Source organism: Patiria miniata, unplaced genomic scaffold (assembly GCF_015706575.1).
Source record: "Patiria miniata isolate m_02_andy unplaced genomic scaffold, ASM1570657v1 HiC_scaffold_29, whole genome shotgun sequence".
In the NCBI taxonomy this organism is placed as follows: Eukaryota; Metazoa; Echinodermata; class Asteroidea; order Valvatida; family Asterinidae; genus Patiria; species Patiria miniata.
The window spans coordinates 8,746,963-8,768,338 of NW_024037068.1; the positions used below are offsets into that span (position 1 = coordinate 8,746,963).

Consider the following 21,376-nt stretch of genomic DNA (forward strand, 5'->3'; position numbering starts at 1 on the left):
AAAAGAAAACTTAGTAATTTGGCTTTCATATCCTAGATTTTGAAAGTGCTACATGTAGAACTTCACTAAAACAATGGTCCTGACATTTGGGTTTCTTTTTTCTTTTTTTTTACTCACCCTGATATGAAAATGAACAAACAACCCTTTTGACATCCCCCAATGGCCAACATTTCATGTGGCCCACAGGTAGTTATGCGGGATGTAAGACCACCTGCAATTGACTGATTTTAGGCTTTCTTCAAATTGTAAACAAAACATTGGCATCATATACAAGTGTGTGTACTTTTCCTTTATACATGTACATGTTCCTCAAATTTCAGGCAAAATGCCATTACCCACTTACACCACTTGTTAGGAATTTGCCATATTCAAAGGCTAATCAAACCCCATTTTGTCAAATATAATGGTAGCAGTTTACTTGGAAGTCATGGATGAACAGTTTACATGGCCAACAGCCTCATCAGGTCACCAATCCATGTAGGACATTAGTGAAGCATCACTAACGGTGTGCAAAACGTTAAACAAAGGCACACAAAGAAATTGACTTTGTTCAGCCTTGTACACTTATTGATTATAAATTGACATGGATTCGAAAGAGTTGAGTAATCTTAAAACTGGAGAATGCTGTTAATAAAACTTCATTATGATTGGTTACCAAATATGTCATATTTTGTTCTGTTTCTATTAATTGCATGTTAAGAAGGATGTTTAGGTCTGTCGGATGTTTACATGTATTTACATAAAACCATAGAGTTTAATAATGTGCTGAACATTGTGTTCCGTAAGTCTGTTTTGGGATAAAGCCAAGGTGTTCTGGTGTTAATTCAAAATGGTACAGACTACAGGCGTTAACACTACATGTATAAAGTTGGGAAGCTTTACGAGCTTTGCGAAGCTTAAATTTATCCCCTGCAGTAACTTTCTACAAAGGCAAACCCAAACATTTCACCTAAACATTGAGTCATTTTACAATGGCCTTTTGAACTTAAACTGCTCTGCAATAACATCGCGTGGATTACTTAGCGCAACCCGCGCCCCAACACTCGACCCGGATTTCAGCATACCGTGCGGTCTAGCAGCTATTGTTACACCACGGCTGAACGCCTTCTGTAACGAGCGCGCCGATTCGTCGACTATCAAGCGGGTTAATGAGGCGTGACGGCGAGGACCAATCGGAGCAGCGGAAAGTAAACGGACGGGAGAAAGTGGCGGTTGAGTCATGCGCAGTCGGCTATTGTCTGCCAACACGTACAGCAACGGTATAAACTACTCGCCGTGTTTAGCGGGCCTACCGACGGTTGCTACGGCCAAGATGTTTACTCTATTGTTATGGTTTGCCCCCTTCAGTATCGGGAGCACCACAACTGCCATTACTGAACCAGATTGCCTTTGTAACCGCTAACCTTCGCATGCCGTATTTCACTTTCTGCGACTGACATTCTGTGCATTTCTCCTCGTCTTCACGTGTTTTAACCGAGGATTTTTACTCTACCTTCATGGATATGGATATAATACGCATACCTTTTCACCGATAGCGCCATTCCAACGGATGATTTTTGCCAAAGTGACTTCCTTATTGGCGTATTTTGTTGGTCTGTCTGTGGAAAATTTATAACTTATTTTATATTAGAAGAGAAGGAAACCCATCTTTCATCTTGGATTTATTCCGGAGCTACGCAAAGCCATAGCGAGAAATTACTGATTTGGTAAGTGTGTTCTTCGTGGTCGATCTATTATCTCTTGATCTTTCGAACATCGAGTAAAGTTGTGTCTTATCATGGTTTACCAACGAATTATTTCCAACATTTTTTATCAGAAACATCCCCTGTGAGTGCAATGAGCAAATGCATCTAATTTTGATTTTATAGCTTTATCATGATATTCTTTCAATGTAGTCCTATGTACCTGAAGCTATAAAAAGTAGTGGAATTTATTACCCCTAAAAAATAGTTTTAGCCAATTTTAATGTAAACCTATGTGATGCATTCCTTGTTCTATGGTGTAAGCATTTTCTCAATTTTGACATAAATTTCAAGGTATCTTTATTATATTTCGTCTATTTTGCTTGGATGTTACATAAAACCATGATGAACTTTAGAAACGCCTCTGCATAGCAGGATTATCTTGAAGACATTAATTTCTGGGAATTGATGTGTCTGTTTCCAGAGTTGAATAACTCGGGGGGAAATGAAATATCACTTTATATATCGTTTCGAAAATGTCTTCAAATTTGCTGAAAAAGTCATTAAAGGCCTATAATATAATTTCAAGATGTCCATTTAGAAAAATCAAGTTGTTATGACTTCGGGAATGTTTGTGACAACACAAAATAAGATGAAAATTTTCAGGGTTTTTAACACGATTATTGATGTTATACATGTAGGCTTAGCCGTAACATTTTCCAAAAATCAAATTATCAATTAATTAATGCCTCCTTGTTAGACTTCCGCGTGGAGTATTCAGGAGGATAACTACCAAGTGTATATACCAAGTACCAAGTAATTATTGAAGTACTGTTCCAATCTTCCACCAAATGAGGAGAAATGGTATTTATAATTGAGGGTATTCAGAAGTACATTTTGTATGACTGCACCATATATAGATTTCGTTCAGTACATAGGGTTAGTCAAAAAGAAAATGACTGAATACATGCGGGGAAAAAATATTTAAACCATGTGTGGATAAAGTACATGTTATTGACTAATAACTGTGAAAATGTCACTTAATTTGGTGCATACTCTTTTCAAGCTCTAACTTTTTTAATAAGAAGACCACAAAATTCAGCGGTCCACCACTGATCATTTACCGTTCTATACGATTACTGATGAATACCCATTAAACACAATGAAATAAAAACGCTTTCTCACCGAATACAGGTCAACTCGTACGCGAACCAACTCGTACGCGACCAACTCGTACGCGGGACAATTCGTACGCGAACCGACTCGTACGCGGACCGACTCGTACGCGGACCGACTCGTACGCGGACCAACTCGTACGCGGACCAACTCGTACGCGTGAGTTTAGACGATTGGTTTAGCTCACATGGACAGATGAAATTAGGTTCGGTACGGTAGGTCGGCATAATTTTACCTTTTCTGAAAGGTTGAGATTTTCAAATTAAAGGGAAAATACAACATTTGCAAACATCAAAAAATAAAACTACCAAATCATTTTGAAATACCTTGCTGGACTGTTAGTGAATGACAGTGGTAAAGCATCCTGTAAAATCATGGCACCTGGTATACTGTCATTTTCATAGAAAAGTGGTATTTTGTATCAGTTTCCAACGCTGATCGGCCGATCAGCGTTGGAAACAACTGGCTTTTTTTTTTCAAATACTGGCCCCAATTGACCATCGGGAAATGGGTCAACTCGTACCCGAGTTAACTCGTACCCGAGTCAACTCGTACCCCAAAATTGACACCCAAGTCAAGTCGTACCCGAGTTAGGTCGTACCCGAGTCAAGTCGTACCACAGTCAACTCGTACCCGAGTTGACTCGTACCCGAGTTGACTCGTACCCGAGTCAACTCGTACCCGCAGCTCAAAAAAGTTGCCTATTTTCGAAAAGAAAATCAGTGAAACGAACGGAAGATCGGAGGGATATGGCCGGTTGTCCGTGCACGGCCCGGTGACATCGTTTGTGCCGAGCCTGTGCGCGCACTCGCTGGTCAACGTGGTCGTACCGTGCACAGTGACATCGTTTTTGCCGGGCCCGTGCGCGCACTCATCGGCCAACGTGGTCGTACCGTGCACGGTGACATCGTTTTTGCCGGGCCTGTGCGCACACTCATCGGTCAACGTGGTCGTACCGTGCACGGTGACATCGTTTTTGCCGGGCCTGTGCGCACACTCATCGGTCAACGTGGTCGTACCGTGCACGGTGACATCGTTTTTGCCGGGCCTGTGCGCGCACTCATCGGTCAACGTGGTCGTACCGTGCACGGTGACATCGTTTTTGCCGAGCCTGTGCGCGCACTCATCGGCCAAAGTATGCATGCTTTTATCAATTTATTTTATTTTTATATTACAGATGATCCGGTGGTTTTCCGATGAACCATTTTCTGCTGCTCAAACCGATCGATCGGATGGTCTGTCACACAGTTCATGATGAATCGAATCGGATGTCAAGTTTCGAGGACGAAACAAATAATTAAAAATCCTACATTTCTGTTGACAAAATAATATTCTACTTGAACTTATCGCAGAAACTTTATTTAAGCTGCACAAGATTTTTTTTACGACATTTACCGAACTAATTGTACAAAAAATGACCAACATATTAAAGAATCATTATAAATTAAATAACGATGTCCGTGTGACTCTTTTAAGTTTCCTGTAATATATTTTTTCTTCAGATTTTTCTACACAAATTTTAAAATAACACATCTGATGATCTGGATGAAAAGTGAAATTTACCGTTTATCAGCGAGGGCTCCGTCGACTCGCGAGTACCACACTGATGCCGTTTTGAAAATGTTCTCCGCGCGGTACCCGTCCGTTCGCGATGAAGCCCTTGCCGATGAACGGTACATTTTCCCTTTCAACCGCCTTCAACTAATCCTTGAACTTTATTTGTATTTCTGGCGGCGTAACTACTATTTCTCAGTCGCCGTTTTTGAGGGTAAAATCGGAAGTTTTGTTAACCATCCATCCGTACTTCCAAACTAAAAAAGGAGGGGAGTACGAGTTGACCTGGGTGCGAGTTGACTCGGGTACGAGTTGACTCGGGTACGAGTTAACCTGGGTACGAGTTAACTCGGGTACGAGTTAACCTGGGTACGAGTTGACCCGGGTACGAGTTGACTCGAGTACGAGTTGACTCGGGTACGAGTTGACTCGGGTACGAGTTGACCCAAAATCGACCATCGCACTTGTTTGCAATCGATTACAAACCTATGAACGGGTACGAGCCAGCTAGACTGGTTCCCTGACCTTACAATTCCCCAATGTATGTAAACTACTCTGTTTACAAACCCAAAACCTCAAAAAAGTCAGTGTAACTATATTTGCTATATATTTCTAACCCCCCAATTCCATCCATTTATGAAAATTACAGCAAAAGCAAATGATGTATATTCCCTTTAAATGTAGTTGATTTTTGAATCCGCCAGTGCTACTTACATTCGCGATTTTTTAGAGAAGATTTCTGCGTTTTTTTTTTTTACAAGTTCGCTTGATTGATTGGGAAGTTGTCTTCGCGATAACCAGTATGATTGGTTCCCGCCGCACCGCGCACTGTTTTAAAGAATGCATGATTGAATCGCTGTAACCTGTGTATGCCGCGGTACAATTGCTGGCTGGTTAGACAAGTAAAATGACAAGAAAAAACCCATATTTGCGAGGTCTATTGTATAAAAAGGAGCTACTATAAAAAAAGGTATATAGCATCACGCATGCTTATACAGTTGTACGAACAGTGTCCGCCAGTTTTTTGCTTGGGTCAGATAGTTTTTTAGTCCTAATTATTATGTCTCCAAATTATATTTTGTAAAATAAAACAATGGGGAGGTGAATTTTATTTATTTTTAAAAATTTGAATTTTATTCATTATCACTGCAAATGCGTGGTGGCCCTGTGTTATGCTGCAAACAGATTTAAAATGGCTCAAAGGATAGAATTAAAAAGGAGAGGAAACGAAAATGGAGAGGGCAAGGAAGGCTGGGGAAGAACAATAATAAAAAAAGGAGAGAACAATTACATTGGGGCGGAATGTGCAGGGTTCGACCTCAACTTCTTTTGTTCACTAGCCAGCCGGGCTACTGGCCCACGGGCATTTCTACTAGCCCGCATTTTTTTCTTATATCAGATACAAAATGGCGTATTTCCAAGCGCAATTCTGAGGGACTTTTGTTGGTGTTTTTGATTAACAGATCAGATAATTTAATCTTTAAAACAGTTGATAATTAGACACAAATTAAAGGGGTTTCCTTTTTGAATTTTATGATTTTTTTTCTTTCTGTTCGTTGATCTTTGCCGTATCCCAATAATTTTTCACTCGCACGCCGGCCTGGTTAAGGAATAGTTTGTCTAGCCCCGGCCGCCGCTGTTTTGACCAGCATTTGGTTAGCGGGCTATACCGCTAATTTCGAACCCTGATGTGTTATGTGTTATACCTCCATGGTTATACCAAGCATTTCAGTTGTAAATAGAAATTGCCTACGGATGTCCCCGCGTGTCTGCTTTTTAATTGATCTAATTGATCAATGGTTGTGAACCACAGTGAAAGTTGAGTGACAGGCAGTTGACAAGTCTGATCGATCTCTTTTGATCTTCTAAACCCGCCGGTTCTTTTAGGACGCCGAACCGCGAGAACAGATCCATGGTAGTCCAGAGCGTTGCAATTGGGTCAGTTTGACAATGGTGACAATTAATTGACTGACAGGTACATTGATTAAAAAAACACAAAAAATGCAACTGGTACATCGTTGCATTAATATATGGAATTAAATTTGACGTGACAAGGCTACAGGTATGCACAAAACAATACAACACTCGTCTAACTACAAAAATCAGTTACTTTATTATCATCATTCACGGGTTCACTCCCAATCACACACAACGGTCACACATTGAACTACGGACTACCCGTCACACTATTCCCAAATTCTTCCCAACCATGCCAACCCAATCCTCGAAACCACTCCTAAAACGGCCCGCGTACGAGTTGGTTCGCGTACGAGTTGGCTCGCGTACGAGTTGGCTCGCGTGCGAGTTGGCACGCGTACGAGTTGGTTCGCGTACGAGTTGTCTCGCATACGAGTTGACCAATCCACGTACGAGTTGACTCGCGTACGAGTTGGTTCGCGTACGAGTTGACCTGTTTCCTTCTCACCTCCATGAATGAACGAAAACTTGCACGGAAAAACAGACAAAATTCGCCGTCAGTATTTCAGGGCAAAACAAGAGAGTGAACATTGACAGTAAAAATCTGACAGTAAAAATAATCTCATTTGTGTATTTGAATGCGTGTGTGTAATCTGTAGCATCCAATATCATTCCACGGACATAAAGAGTTGGTTATTAATGTGTTACTTTGGTAAAACATACATAACTTCTGAAAGCAGGGATACATGTTAGATTTTGCTAAGTGAAACTACATGCTCTTTTAAGACATACTTGATTCGTGTATTAAATTTAATTGCTTTTTAAGAAGAAAAAACCCATTAATCCAGGTCACTTTCTTTTTGACTCACCCTGTATACAATCAAGTTGACTTGTCCACTTTGTCAGGGATTCAGGGAATTGTACTTGCTTCCAGTTTGAAGTATATCCAAACTCGTAATGCGACAACATAGGCCTAGTTATTCACGATATTATAAAGGTCTTAAAAACTCACTACCAAAAATACAAAATAGCGTGTCAACCTTGATATTCACATTACGTGCTTTGTAAATTAACAGAGTGAAAACAGAACACTCGTAACGAAAACGGTTGTCCGTCATTGCTCTTTAAAAAAAGTGGAAGTTTCACTAGTAGAGTGAAGTTTTCATGTTTTAGAGTGTTTTTTTTTATAGTGAAAAAAAAAAACACGCCCAAAAATTTCACTCTCTAAGCCAGATGGCGGACAACTCTTTTCGTTACGAGGTTTTCTCCACTCTTTTACATTATATGTATTTCTGTTCTAGACACATTTGAAACGAACGTATTAATGCTGTATTTATTTGATCAATTTAATGGACAGTTATCTGGGTGTGACGGTGTATGAGTGTCGGGTTTTCTTTTTATTGTCATGGCGTTTTGTTCCAAGGCGTGGCAGTCATTCGTTGTATGAATCACCGATGAATAAGGCACGCTTTCAAAAGCAAACGGTTTTATAAGACATTGATTTTTATTTGGCAAACGGATTGTACAAGACATTTAGAGTGCGATCAAAAGACGCTCTCGTTACGTAACACGAGGAGACATTCTCCGAACGCCGAAGCGTAACCCACGAGAACGCTGATGGCAATGGAAGACATCACATCAACGACAAATTGTATTATTATTTCTAACAAAATCTACGAGGAGCCGTGTCCTCATTAGAATTGACCCATTTGGTTTAGAACGAATATTGTAACTACACAAAAAAATATGTGCGTATCATACAAATTTTAAAGTGTCTTTATTTTTATTGATGAAATCTGCTCAGTGATAGTGTTGTCCTGTTCGGAGTTGGTTATAGGAATTAGGCGGGATGTTTCTCTGAAAATTTTAACGAAATTATTTTCAGAGATGACTAAAAAGACATCTTTTTGAGTTTTAAGTAACTGGAGGCCAACGTGGAATGTACTAACATTTTATTTGTTACTTTAGGCCTACAGGATGAGTAAAAAAAAAAAACGAAACCCAAATGTCGGGACCATTGTTTTAGTGAAGTTCTGCATGTAGCACTTTCAAAATTTATAAAATATGAAAGCCCAATTCATAAGCTTTATTTTAGTACAAGAATCATTCAAATCACTCATACTTTATAAGTTACGGAATTTCAAACACAACCATAAAGTTCTGTCCACGGTTCACAAAAAGTTAAGTGTTTTTTTTGGGGGGGGGGGTGGGGGGGGGTGGTTTGCGTTTTTCAGCGAATTCCTAAGCCAGCATTAAGCCTGTCTTTCTTTGTCAATCGACAAAAAAAACGTTCTCTGTAAACATAATGGCATTATTCAACTTGACAACTGTACATGTACAAACACTTTTACCGACAATAACTTTTCAAAATGTTCGATACCGTTTTTCTCCCTTAACTAAGGCAGTTTTGAGATAAATATTGAAGTCATATGAATGTTTAGGTATTGAGCAATAACACTGCGTCTTGGATTTCTTTACAACCAAATTTGTGTCTTTTTCCCCCAATAGGAAATCCGGGTTTATACACCGATAGATCACCATGGATCCGACCAGGCGCAGTAATGCCGTTACGGCAACAATATACTTCTTTATCATGTTGATAGGATTTGGTGAGTGTTTGATCCGTTTACTTCTTTCTTATGATGTTTATGCAAGCAAAGAAAACCAATATTTCATTTCTATTGAATAAAACCCTTCAAACCAAGAGTGTTTAGAAGACATGCTAATAGGCTTATTACCACGTAGAGAACCTATTTTTCGTTCTTTTAGGGCGACATCAGCCGAGCATCAATCAAAAGTATAATATTGTTCCACAACATATTTGGCTGTTTATGTGCCTAATGAATTCGAATTTATCCCTCGTCGCTTAATATTTCGCCTGTATGCGCTTCGTTCCGTGTTTTGTGTGTGAACACAATGTTCACTTCCTTTTAAATTTTACACTGGGGCAAAGAGTTATGAATAGTTTAATTGCAGTACCCGCTGCTATGTAGATCAGATTATTGGGACCGCAAATAAGTTATTTTTTTTACTTTTTTTTGCGTTGTCCCCGCTTTTTCCACTGCATGGGGATTTTCTAAGTTATATTTTTAAGGGTTTTTTTTTTACGATTTTTGATAAATTTTGATGTGTTTGATTAAATGTTAACTTATATTCAAACTGTATCATCATTGTTTGGAAATTGCAAATACATTTAAATCAAATCAAAGATTCGAACCAGCGAACCGAGTGATTTTTTCCAACTTTCACTCTGGAGGTAACATACTGAGTAGGCTTAAAACAGTGTTTATACGTCGGTGAAGGGCAAAACTCATATTGATTTATATCACCCGGACGCAAATATGTCATCTTATGAAATAGTTATCGGTAGTTAACTGTTTTGTCCCTCAACAAATTCTCGTCGAGAACTTGAGTGTAATTTGTGAGCCGCAGTGGAGTCATAAGAAAAGTAGGCCTAGCTTACAATTTTTAAATTTTGCCAAATATATTTCTCGAAATATCAGGAGAACAACAAATTGAGTATTATCTGGACGATCGTCTGCACGCACGTTGCCAGCGTTTTGCTTGTCTCCCAAATTATCGATGTTTTTCATGGGCCCATCGAAATATGAAAAGGAAGCACATTAATTTCATTCTATAAGGTGGTCAACGATTTCTTCTTCTATTTCTCGCTTCAGCGCAAGCCCAGCAGGCATTCAGCGTCCAGCCCTCGGACACCCAGGTCACCGAGGGCAACACCGCCACCCTCCGCTGCTCCGTCACCAACAAGGGCGGCACCCTGACCTGGACCAGGGACGGTGCCCCGATCAGCGTGGAGGGCAACATCATCGACACCACCAACACGCGGTACACCATCCAGGGCGACGCCAGCTCCACCTACGACCTGCAGATCACCGAGGCGGTGCTGGCGGACTCGGGCCAGTACCAGTGCCTGGTCACGGCGGGCGGGGTAGGGTCCGACGAGATCCTGTCCGACCTGGCCACGCTGACCGTGCTCCGTAAGTTGATCGGGAACGAATTCATTGACATTACGTGATAATTGAAGTTGGTGTATGCGTGCTTTTTGGGTATGGCAACTTAACAAATACATGTAGATTTACAAAGGGAATTGATAATGTTTATGAGCTTTCCAATGACACGTCGCACGAAAAAATCGGCCCATGACAACTAATCAATTTTTTAATTTCAAATTTTGAATTAAGAGGGGGACGCTCCTAATTCGTTCTGAATAGTGCGCGCAATTTCTGAACTGGAGCGCGCCATTTAAACCAATTTTTTAAAACTGTATCAAGGCCTGCAAAAACAAACAAAACAGGGAACCGTGTACCAGATCATAATTTCAGGTACATTCAGTTTAGACCAACCAATTCCGTATATGGATAAAAAAAATCATCAGTTTGTATAATGAATCGTTTCTGTTTTGGTCTGCAGAGGTCCAGAGCTTCATCAAAGTTCCAGGCGACACAAGCGTGTCCCAGGAGACGACCGCCACGCTGGAGTGCCAAATCGACAACAAAGAGGGCTTCCTCTATTGGCTGAGGGACGGCGTTATCATCAGCAACGACACGCAAATAACCAATGGCATCGTCCGTTACTCCATCGTGGGCGACCAGGCGGCGGGCGAGTACAATCTCAGGATTGTGTCGGCGCAAGAAGACGCCGACCAAGGCTCGTACCAATGCGTGGTGACGGCCGCGGGGACCAGCGAAAGGATCGAGTCACGTGTGGCCTCCCTATCAATTCAAGGTTAATTGGGCTCAATATTTTTTCACATTCTTGCTACAAAGTTACTCTTATTTTGTTGCGAAGTTCCCTTTATTTTGTTACATCGATAATTAAAATGGGCTTTATTTTATAAAACAATATTAGCATTCAAAAACTTCTAAATATATTTTTTGAAAAAAAATACTGCATTGACGTTTATCATGGAGCTACTACTTTGCGACTACGATGCCTGGTGAACGCGAAAGCGCAGATTCAAAAGTAGTAAATAAAATATTTCCAATCATATTTAATATGTCTCCAATTTTCTTTTCCTACGAAGGTTCCGGCCAGCGGCTGACTATCGTGCCATCGAACGCCGTCTTCACGGAGGGCACCACGGCGCTAATGAGATGCCGAGTGGCTGACAAAGCAGGCACGTTGTCATGGCTACAGAACAGCCAGCCAATCAGCTACGACAAAGAAGTCAGCCTGGGCAATTCTCGGTAGGTTTCGCGCCATTCCTGGGCTCTCCTGTATTCGTCTGCTTTGTAGTGATTTGTTTTTGCTTTATGGTGATTAGCTGTTGAACTGAAACACATTTACACAAAAAAGATTGAAAGCTTATGGTGTACCTTTTATCCTAGCATTAATTCATTTTAAAAAAGCCAAAAATTTTGCAGATTTATTACATTTCTTGCTTTACCTTCAGTTTCCAAGTAGGTCTCCATGTACTTTTTTAGTGATGAAACGCCCGGGGAAAGTTAATATTTTCCCATTAAACATTCGAAAATCTTTGTCACTTTGCAACATACAATTAATATTCTCCCATTATTGTTGGTTTTTCTAGATACTCCATCGTTGGTGACGAAGCGGAGGGTGACTTCAATCTTCAGATACAGGATGCGTCGCCCAACGACGTGGGCACCTATCACTGCATAGTGAGTGCGGCCAGCGGTGCCGGCAACGAGGCCATATCGTCCAGCGGCGCCACCCTCACAGTCATAGGTGAATACAAATATTAGTTTTGTTTCACACACACATTTTAACTCCGATACATTAACGATCAATGTCAATCAATGTTGTTGCAATGTCTCGACGGATTGCGTTTTACATAGTTCCTGTAAGCAGATTTTCCTGAGCAAATTCAGATGGCAGAAAGTACTGTTAAAGCATATAACCAATAAATACAATACCATTTTGGCTTAATGCCATTTCAAATTTGAAACGGGTTTCAAGAGTTCCGCTCCGAACTACAACAGTATTTTATCTGAAACCTCGCCTGTTTCAAGAGTTCCGCTCCGAACTACAACAGTATTTTATATGAAACCTCGCCTGTAACATGCATCGCCAAAGTATTGGAGTTTTTGCTGGTACAAACATTTCCGATTCTGGTATTATGTTTTTTTGACCAGGTGGTTATCGGTCCAATAAAATTAAATCACTATTAAAAAAAGACTTCAATGGTTCGTTATAATAACCTTTCTTTAATGGTTATTTTCCCCCATCTCCATAGCCGCCACGGCGCCTGACAGTGGCTACCCGGTCTGCAGCCTGGTCCCTTCCACGGACCTGAAGGAGGGAGACAACGTGACCATCTCCTGCACCTCGCGGGGCGGCGAGCCCCAGCCCAAGCTGGACTGGCTGCGCGACAACCTGGCCTTCGACGGCAACTACGTGGCGCTGAGCCTGAACGCCCGCAACGACGTGTCCTTCCGGCTGACCAATGACATGGTGGGCGCGGTGTTCGAGTGCCTGTCCAGCCACCCGGCGTACACCACCACGCAGAAATGCCAGCTGGACCCGCTCACCTTTGAACGTAAGTATCGTGTTTCGAGTCTTTGCTCGAATACCAAAACCGGCCTATCGAAAAGGCAATGCTGACTTCTGGGCAATATTAAAAATTGTATTTGTCTTTGATGGCCTGAAGAACTACCGAAACATGTTGGGGAAGACGAGTTTCATTTCTCCCGTTTGTTCCATTAGCTGGCAGTGTATTTTGGTTGCCTCCACGTTGTCCGGGAATACAGTCAACTCTCGTTCATAAAATCACTGTCAAAACTAATTCTGGATATCGAATATCACCTCAAATCCTTCAATAATATATATATTCTTGGTGAGTAAAAAAAAACGAAACAGAAATGTCGGGACTATTGTTTTAGTCAAGTTCTTTGCATGTAGCACTTTCAAAATCAAGGATATGAAAGCCCAATCAATAAGCTTTCTTTCAGTCCAAGAATCATTCAAATTACTCATGCATTTTTTAAGTTACGGAATTTTAAACAAAACCACCGTTTTAAAGTTCTGTTCACGGATCACAAAAAGGTAAGTGTTCTTGAAACGAAAATAATTCACATAGGGTTGTGTTTGAATAATTTCGTTTTGCTGAAATCACTAACACTTTTTTATGATCCGTGGACAGAACTTTTAAACGGTGGTTGTGTCTAAAATTCCGTAACTTGAAAAGTACATGAGCGATTTGAATGATTCTTGTACTAAAAGAAAGCTTATTAATTGGGCTTTTATATCCGAGAGTTTGAAAGTGCTAAATGCAGAACTTTATTAAGAAAATTGGCTGGCCATTTGGGTTTCGTTTTTGACTCACCCTGTACAGTCAACTCTTGTTACAAACACTGTCGATACGAATACTGGTTATCAAATATCATGTCAAATCCTCCACTGATATACGTGATGCCACCTCTGCAATAGCTTCTAATTGCGGTGGCTGAAATACTCCAGACGTGATTAAAACTCAACCCTTCTGTGTGTTATTCACATATCAGTGACCCCGACCATCCAAGTCTCGCTGGACACTCTAACCCTGGAAATCAAGGAGGACGAGACGGGGGCGGTGGAGTGCACGGCCACGGGCGACCCGGCCGTGCTGGGCTACAGCTGGTACTACAACGGCGTGCAGATCGCCGAGACGGACGCCCGCTTCCTGATCACCGAGGAGGGCTCGAGCAAGTCCACGCTGACCGTCACCTCGGCCTCGCTCAGCATGGACGAGGCGGTGGTGTCCTGCGAGGCCCGGAACAGGATCGACTCGGAGAGCGTCTACGCCGTGGTCAGAATCATTGGTAGGTGGCAATATTAGTCTCTGTAATATTTTACCGTGATAATTGAATAAGGATTGCATGGTGGACATGAACAATGAATGGGATGTCGGCGGTTAACACCATGTGAATGATGTCTCTTTTAAGTTGTGGGGTTCAGTCTCCTGATGACGAACAGAGCCCACTGTTCGAAACGTCGAGTTAAAGCAACTGGTTCTTTTTAGAACCGCACAACTCAAAAGAAAATGTTTAATGTAGTTCATGATTCACATGGTGTTACAACAAACATCTCATTCATGATAATTGAACATATTTGTTCCCAATTTATTGATATTGATGATGTGATACCCTTTTGAACTTTTGTTAGAGAAATATGACCATGCGGAAGATATCGGAATTCGTGAAATTTGTTTCCACACGATAAGAATTTCTCCAAACGTAGACGAATTTTAGAATGCTACATTCGTAAATTACACTGCACTGTTTAAGAGTAATCTTTTGGTGCTCATTCGAAATTGAAATTTGCAATGAAGCCCAATGACGTCGCGTTCTGGAATGAAATTAAAGTATCTTGTCATATTGGAATTATAATAAGTGCTAAAGTGACCGGGGAAATACCTTCCTTTTTCATCATTGGTTACTAATTTCAAATTCTTTGTGTTTTTTCAACCCAACAGAGGACGACTTGTACCAGATAGTCCTGGCCGTATTGGCTTTAATTGCCTTCTTCGTCTTCGCGCTGATTGTTGTGCCGATCATTGTGTACTACTGCTACCGCAAACAACAGAAAAAAACAAAAGGTAATTATCAAACAAAAGGTAAACATTATCTTGCAGCTTTTTGTGCAAACATGTTATCTTATCGGTAATTGATCACACTCTTAAAATTATGCATTACAATATCCACTTCTGTGCTGTTGGAAAGGTTTGTTTTTAATGGGAGCAGGAGAGGGGCATTGGACATCAATTTAAATGATATGTACAAATGTACACACGTCTTTTCTTTCAATCGTGATTCTTATCCCACTGCTGACACCAGTTGGTTAAGGTCGGGAATCGTGTGCAAAAAATGACCTGCTAATTTCTCGAACAAGTCTATTTGTCTGGGTGGCTATCCTGTGTACTTCACTGGATGTCATTGGTAATGAAGGGAACAGGTCAATATAACTACTGACTCTTATAGATAGATGAATCGCTTCGTTCTTAACTGATCTAAGAAATGGTTAGTCTAAGTAACATGTTTTGTCTTATTTCGTATAGTTGCTCCAATCGAGAACGGTACAGCCACAATAAGCGGCACCAAGGTCACCTCCAACTACTTCATCACCGAGGAGACAATCCCCAACGGCAACGCTAAAAAGTCCCCGAGCCGCAGTTCCAGCAAACCCAAAGTCCTGGACCACGAGACCAAGCGAGTCGACAGCGCCGACGAGGGTAGCTACGGCAGCCCCACCCCGCTGCCGGACCTGACCGGCCGCGGTCGGTACCCTCAGCCCATCCGCAGCCAGACGCCGGACGGCTTCATGAACGACACCATGGACTCGGCTCGCAGCGGCCGGGTCGGCTCATACGACGTGGAGGCCGCCCAGCTGCAGCACGAGGCCGAGCTCCAGGGCAGCGTCAAAGCGCGCCGGCCGTCCTCCTCGCGCCGGAGCTCCGTGTCGACGCCGCCGCCGCCGCTCAACAACAAAGTCTCGCTGTCACCCGGCGAGTACCTGATCAGGGACGAGTACGAGAGGAAACTGAAGGAGCTGGAGTCCATGAAGAAGAGCATGACGGGCTCCGGGATGATTCAGGATGACGCCAAGTCCAGAAAGTCGAGGGATGGAGGGGAGAGGAGGAAACACAAACACAAGAAGAGGGACAAGGAGAGAGATGACAAGGACAAAGAAAGCCACAAAGTAAGTGCCTTATGTATTGCAACCATCATTGATTCGTTATGTAATTCAGTGTTGCAATTCAGGGAAGATTAAAGATAATAATGATGGGGAAGAGTATCAGGACAAAGCTGTGGCGACGATGACAACACTTCTCACTGTCGTTGTAATTTTATGAAGTACATGTACATTTTGTACATCAGTGACAGAGATAAATTCAGTTTGAAAGCTACAAGTGTTATACTCATGCCGTTTACTGATTATGCAAATGTTGTTTTTCTTGACAGAAATCCAAGTCAAAGGAGCACAGGGAACACCGCGACAAGAAAGACAAGAAAGAGCGCAAGGACAAGAAGGAGAAGAAGGACAGGAAGAAGGACTCGTCGAGATGAAACTAGTACGTCATCGCTGCCATCCACCAATCAACGCCACGTTTTTGCCACGGACAACACTGGCCCTGGCCAATGAAAATTGGCCGTCGGGATTCGAACTTGGATCCGTGCGGAGCCCGGATGTAAAATCAAAGTGTTGCTGCTCACGAAATGCATTTTGTAATGAGCAATTTATGAAATAGTTCGTAAAAATTAGCAAATGGCGTCCCTGCTCCAGCAAAATGACGATCAATCCAGCTTCCTGAACATTTTGTACATAGTTGATTTTGCAACTCATTTTGTAAAAAAAAGAACAGTACATGTATACATTTAATAGCATCAGTAAATGTTTTGTTTACTACAATGCCTCAAATACAGTCATACCATGTTGGAGACTATACATCATGCATTGCATATGGTATAACTATTTTTATTCTAAGACTATTTTTTAATCAAGAGTAAAATGTGGCTCTCATTGCTAAACACACTATGTGACTTTTGGGAGGTTTTTAAAATCCTCGCCAGAAAAGCTGAGCCTGCAGGCCCTCGGTTTTACGAAAATTTTGTGAAATTCTCAGTCCTTAATTTGTGTGAAAAACTTATATATACAACTTGCGTGGATTTCCGCTGTTTCTTGTTTGATTGGAATGTACATCACAATACATGCACACATGTAATGCCCTTCGAGTGACTTCAATACCACACATTTAACCCTATTGTTTACATTATTTCTGAGAAAATGAAGTCGTTAATATCCGTTACGTTGCATGTGTTATGTCATAATTATAAATTGGTATTAATGCATTGCATACATATGAACAATTTCTATGACACAATACATGTCACGTGACTGGTGATGTCTATTTGAATTCAGGCATAATAACTTCGAAATCAAGAGTTTTGGCTGCAAAACAAGCAACTCTAAATTTTCAATCAAGATTTGTTAATAATTTACATCTACATTTGATACATCTGAATTTCCTTTTCTGTATACACCCTGTACAATACCGCGTTCCCGACGTCACGGTGTTTTTGCGCCTAGTATGAAGCGTTTCAGTGGGGGTAGGGGAAATATGCATTTTTTTTTTCAATTTTGAAAGTACACGTTCATTGTACGCGGAATATTGAGGTCATGGTCTTGGTAACATTGAAATTCCCTCGTCATGGAATTCACGACTCTTTCCGGTTGAAATAGAAATGTAACGGTCGCTTTGCGCATTCATTACATGAACTCTGATTTGGGTTGACACATATTTATTTTAAAATATGTACAATATGTTTTTGTATTTTGGTTTGTAAATATTAGAAAGGTTTTTGTACAGTTTTGTATAAAAGATATGGAAATGAATAAATAACACATTTTTGTAAACATAACTATTGCAACTGTCTTGTATACAATACCATGCCTCGTAACTTGTAACACATATGGGCCTAGACCTATTTTATTTTAATATTCTTTTTTTGTTCACGTGTTAAAGCCTTGGGTATTGATTGTAGCCTAAAAAGGAATGTCATGAACAAGCGAATTCGGTTTTTTGGTTAGTTTCCAGTGAATAATAAATGCGCAACTCTTCAAAAACCTTGCGGAAACCAATGAACTAAGAATGTACAAAACATCACAGGGGTTTAGCGAGGTCGTTTTTATTGGGGGGATGGGGGTTAAACATTTCTTGAAAAGGGCACTTGCACATCCGTGCTGAAATGTAGACACGTGTTGTTTTTTTCTGCGGACACTTTGGCCTCCGCAAAATCAAATAGTGTGGGGGGGGGGGGCTGGGTCTGGTACCATCTGTCGATTGGGGCGCTGTTAAAAACCGACGATTATGCACACAAACGGCCAATATATGGTGCTTTTCAGAGCGATACATGCCGAATTCACAATAAGGCACCCGTAACGGCCGATGGCACAAAAAAAGGCCACGATTTTTTTTTATGAGGCAACTTGTTCAGAAAAAGGGACACTTGTTAACAGAAGAAGGGCAAATTTGCACGGAAAAGGGTAGTCTTTATAAAATATGGGGAGATACCCCTCCTTACACCCCCCCCCCTTCCCCGCTGGCTATGTCTATGAATCACCCAGAAACCCAAAAAGGACATATACAATTAAAAACACTGGACAATTAAAAAGACTTACAATTCACTGAGAATGCAAAGCAATATTTAAAAAAGGACGGGTGGGGTATCGCCGAATTACAAATTCCCATTGCCAGCGATTCATTTTACTATCAGTGTCCCCCAAGGACCGGAACGGCATACTTCCACTACATTGAGACTCAAACCACCCGTGGATGGAGAATCTCTTTAGGAGAAATATGATACCAAGATCTCCCGATTCGGTCCAGTAGTCATTGCTGCAGAGCCCTTTTTTGTGAAGCACGCGTTTTTCATGTGGTACATTCCTTCCATCCATTAAAGTCAAATTCGCGGGCGTGGTTTAGTTATTCATCGGGAGCAAATGTCTCCAGACTCAGTGTTACACACAAAAAAAGGCTCTCCAGGGTGAGTAACAAAAAAGAAACCGAAATGTCGGAACTATTGTTTCATTGAAGTTCTGCATGTAGCATTTTAAAAATCAAGAACAATTCAAATCACTTATGTACTTTTTAAGTTATGGAGTTTTAAACACAACCACCGATTTAAAGTTCTGTCCACGGATCACAAAAAATGGTGTGTGTTCTTTCAGCAAAACGAAAACAATTCACACACATCTCTATGTGATTTGTTTTCGTTTTGCTGACAAAACACTGAATTGTTTGTGATCCGTGGACGGAACCTAAAAACGGTGGTTGTGTTTAAAATTCCGTGATTTGAATGAGTCTTGTACTAAAAGAAAGCTTATGAACGGGACTTTTTATGTCCTAGATTTTGAAAGTGCTACATGTAGAACTTCTCAAAAACAATGGCCCCAACCTTTGGGTTTCGTTTTGTTGACTCACCCTGTAGAACAAAAACTACTGGACCAAATCAGGTGATCTTGGTCTCCTGGTAGCGGAAATGCGCCGTTCCGTTTTATGTTGTACCGCCCCGTATTATTGATGGCTCACCAGTATTTGTTATCGCAAGAAAAAGAAGGCTAGTTTACAAACTGTTATGTATGTCGTGGTTAGGATAAACATGGACATGAGACCAAACAGAGCTAATTAATTAAGCTAAGTACGCGATGAGTTTGGGTCTAAAAACGCGCTATACCTATACTTCTTGGAGACAAGTTCAATATTGTCGGTGATTTTTTCCGCAACAAAAAGTTATTTGTTAACGAGAATCGAGAATGATTAAGCAACAGCATAATTTCGGATTTTGCATCGCTGCAGCCAAATTGGATTTCAGGCTAAATTGAATACTTTAAAGTCTCACACACACACAAAAAGTGTTAAGGTCACAAAAAAAGCTGTTTCATATGTATTTATGAAGTAAATAAGTTGCCATGGTAACCAAAGATATCAAACAGAAGTGGTTTATAAATAAACATGCAGCTATGGGATGGACATTACAACAAAGGTGAACTTGAACTGTCTGTTGAAATGTTATCCACTTATTTGTAGCCGAGTGCGTGGATGATGCGGAGGCGAAATTCAATACTTTGACTCGAGGTGAAGATGGTGGTGATCTGCACGTGACATGTGCAGGGATTAATTGCTCTGATGTTGCCGTGCGTTCTATAGCTCTTGGTTGGTTCTTGGTTGGTTTATCTCCTAAATGCTCCGCGTGGGAGTTTATACAGGAGAGCAGAAACACCGGGGCAAGCCCTTTCTCTTTATAACGATAAGTGTCACTGGGTTCTTTTACAAGCATTGGATTTACACAACACACGGGACCTACTGCTCTACGTCCCATCCGAAGGACGAAGCAGTAATGGTTAAGTGCCTTGCTCGAGGGTACAAGTCCACCCGGCGGGCTCGAACCCACGCCACTGTTGCCTCTGAAACACCAGAGCATGAGTCCGGTGTTCTTAACCGCTAGGTCATGACACTCACTGCTAGGGTGTCCTCACTGGTTCACCAGAAATGATGGATTAAGAGTCTTTTGTTGCTTACATCACAGAGAATCATTCTGATTTCATCCATCCAGATGATTTCGGCATCTGATGGGCCAGGATTAACCGTAAAGAATCGCACCAAGCCACTGGGATAGACATCAAAGATGGACGTTTCGAAATGCAGCTCATCTGATGAACTCAGTGGCAACTTGCTTCCGTATCGAGCCTTCAGGCCTTCTGTGCGAACCTGAAACGCAGTCATGACAGATTCGATTTCCGATAGCAGTTGTCCAAGTGGGTTGTAAACGCACACAGTCATGCGAGAATAATGCGACAACCTTGTATAACACTCCCCGGTGACAAAGTACAGTAGTATCACATTGTTTACCAATTGCACACCTTTCTGGTAACACAGAGGTGTGGATACGTCTATTTCGTTTTGGCAGACTCCCGTGTCCTGGCTCCAGATGCTGATTACATGCTCGTTTTCCTCTTTGCTGAAACCGACAATAATGTTTCCCCCAAGTTTGACTTGGAAAAAGTGTCCCGGACGCGTCAGTTCATGCACAGACTCGCCGCACCTTGCGTCCCACACGTGGATGGAGTTCTTACCGTGGGTAGCTGCCACCAGCTCGTCCCGGTAATCTACATCTACAAAGTAGAACAACTCCGAACGAGGATTCACCGTGAGAGTGCAGTGACGAATTCCGCCTACGACAGACCACACGTGGATGTAGGCGAATCTGTCATGGACCCAATGGTCAATAATCAAGCCGAGGGGGTAAGGCCAAAAGGGTATAGCATGGGAGATCACGAATTCGCCATCAAAGAACAATGACGCAATCTCATCGGGTTGGTGTTCCTCAATCTCTTGTAGCATTTGCCCTGTCCTTGCATCGAACACGCGGACCATTCCATCTGCACAGCCCACCACCAACACCCCGTCTTTGATCTTGATAAATCCCGTCCTTATGGCGACACGCACATGGATAGTTTGTTGAAGGGTGCCCTTCCGAATGTCGAATACATGGACCGTCTCATCGGAGGTGCGCATTGCCAGAAGATTT

The 21,376-nt window shown here is 41.6% G+C and overlaps 1 protein-coding gene across 1 annotated transcript; it reads left to right on the forward strand.

The window, feature by feature from the left end:
• Positions 1-1,284: 1,284 nt before the first annotated feature.
• LOC119735650 (irregular chiasm C-roughest protein-like) lies at positions 1,285-17,707 on the forward strand. Its single transcript, XM_038209443.1, has 11 exons — positions 1,285-1,706; positions 8,838-8,938; positions 10,007-10,327; positions 10,761-11,075; positions 11,374-11,536; positions 11,881-12,038; positions 12,547-12,849; positions 13,814-14,110; positions 14,764-14,886; positions 15,346-15,986; positions 16,250-17,707. Exons 2-11 carry the CDS (start codon positions 8,869-8,871, stop codon positions 16,352-16,354), a joined length of 2,496 nt encoding a protein of 831 aa, XP_038065371.1. The 5' UTR covers positions 1,285-1,706; positions 8,838-8,868; the 3' UTR covers positions 16,355-17,707.
• The last annotated feature ends 3,669 nt before the right edge of the window (positions 17,708-21,376 follow it).

Bases quoted from the DNA above. Each gene is read 5' to 3' on its own strand.
- LOC119735650 (XM_038209443.1), top strand. From the start codon at position 8,869: ATGGATCCGACCAGGCGCAGTAATGCCGTTACGGCAACAATATACTTC. The intron at 10,328-10,760 runs GTAAGTTGATCG...TTTGGTCTGCAG, and splicing joins GGCCACGCTGACCGTGCTCC to AGGTCCAGAGCTTCATCAAA. The intron at 14,111-14,763 runs GTAGGTGGCAAT...TCAACCCAACAG, and splicing joins CGCCGTGGTCAGAATCATTG to AGGACGACTTGTACCAGATA.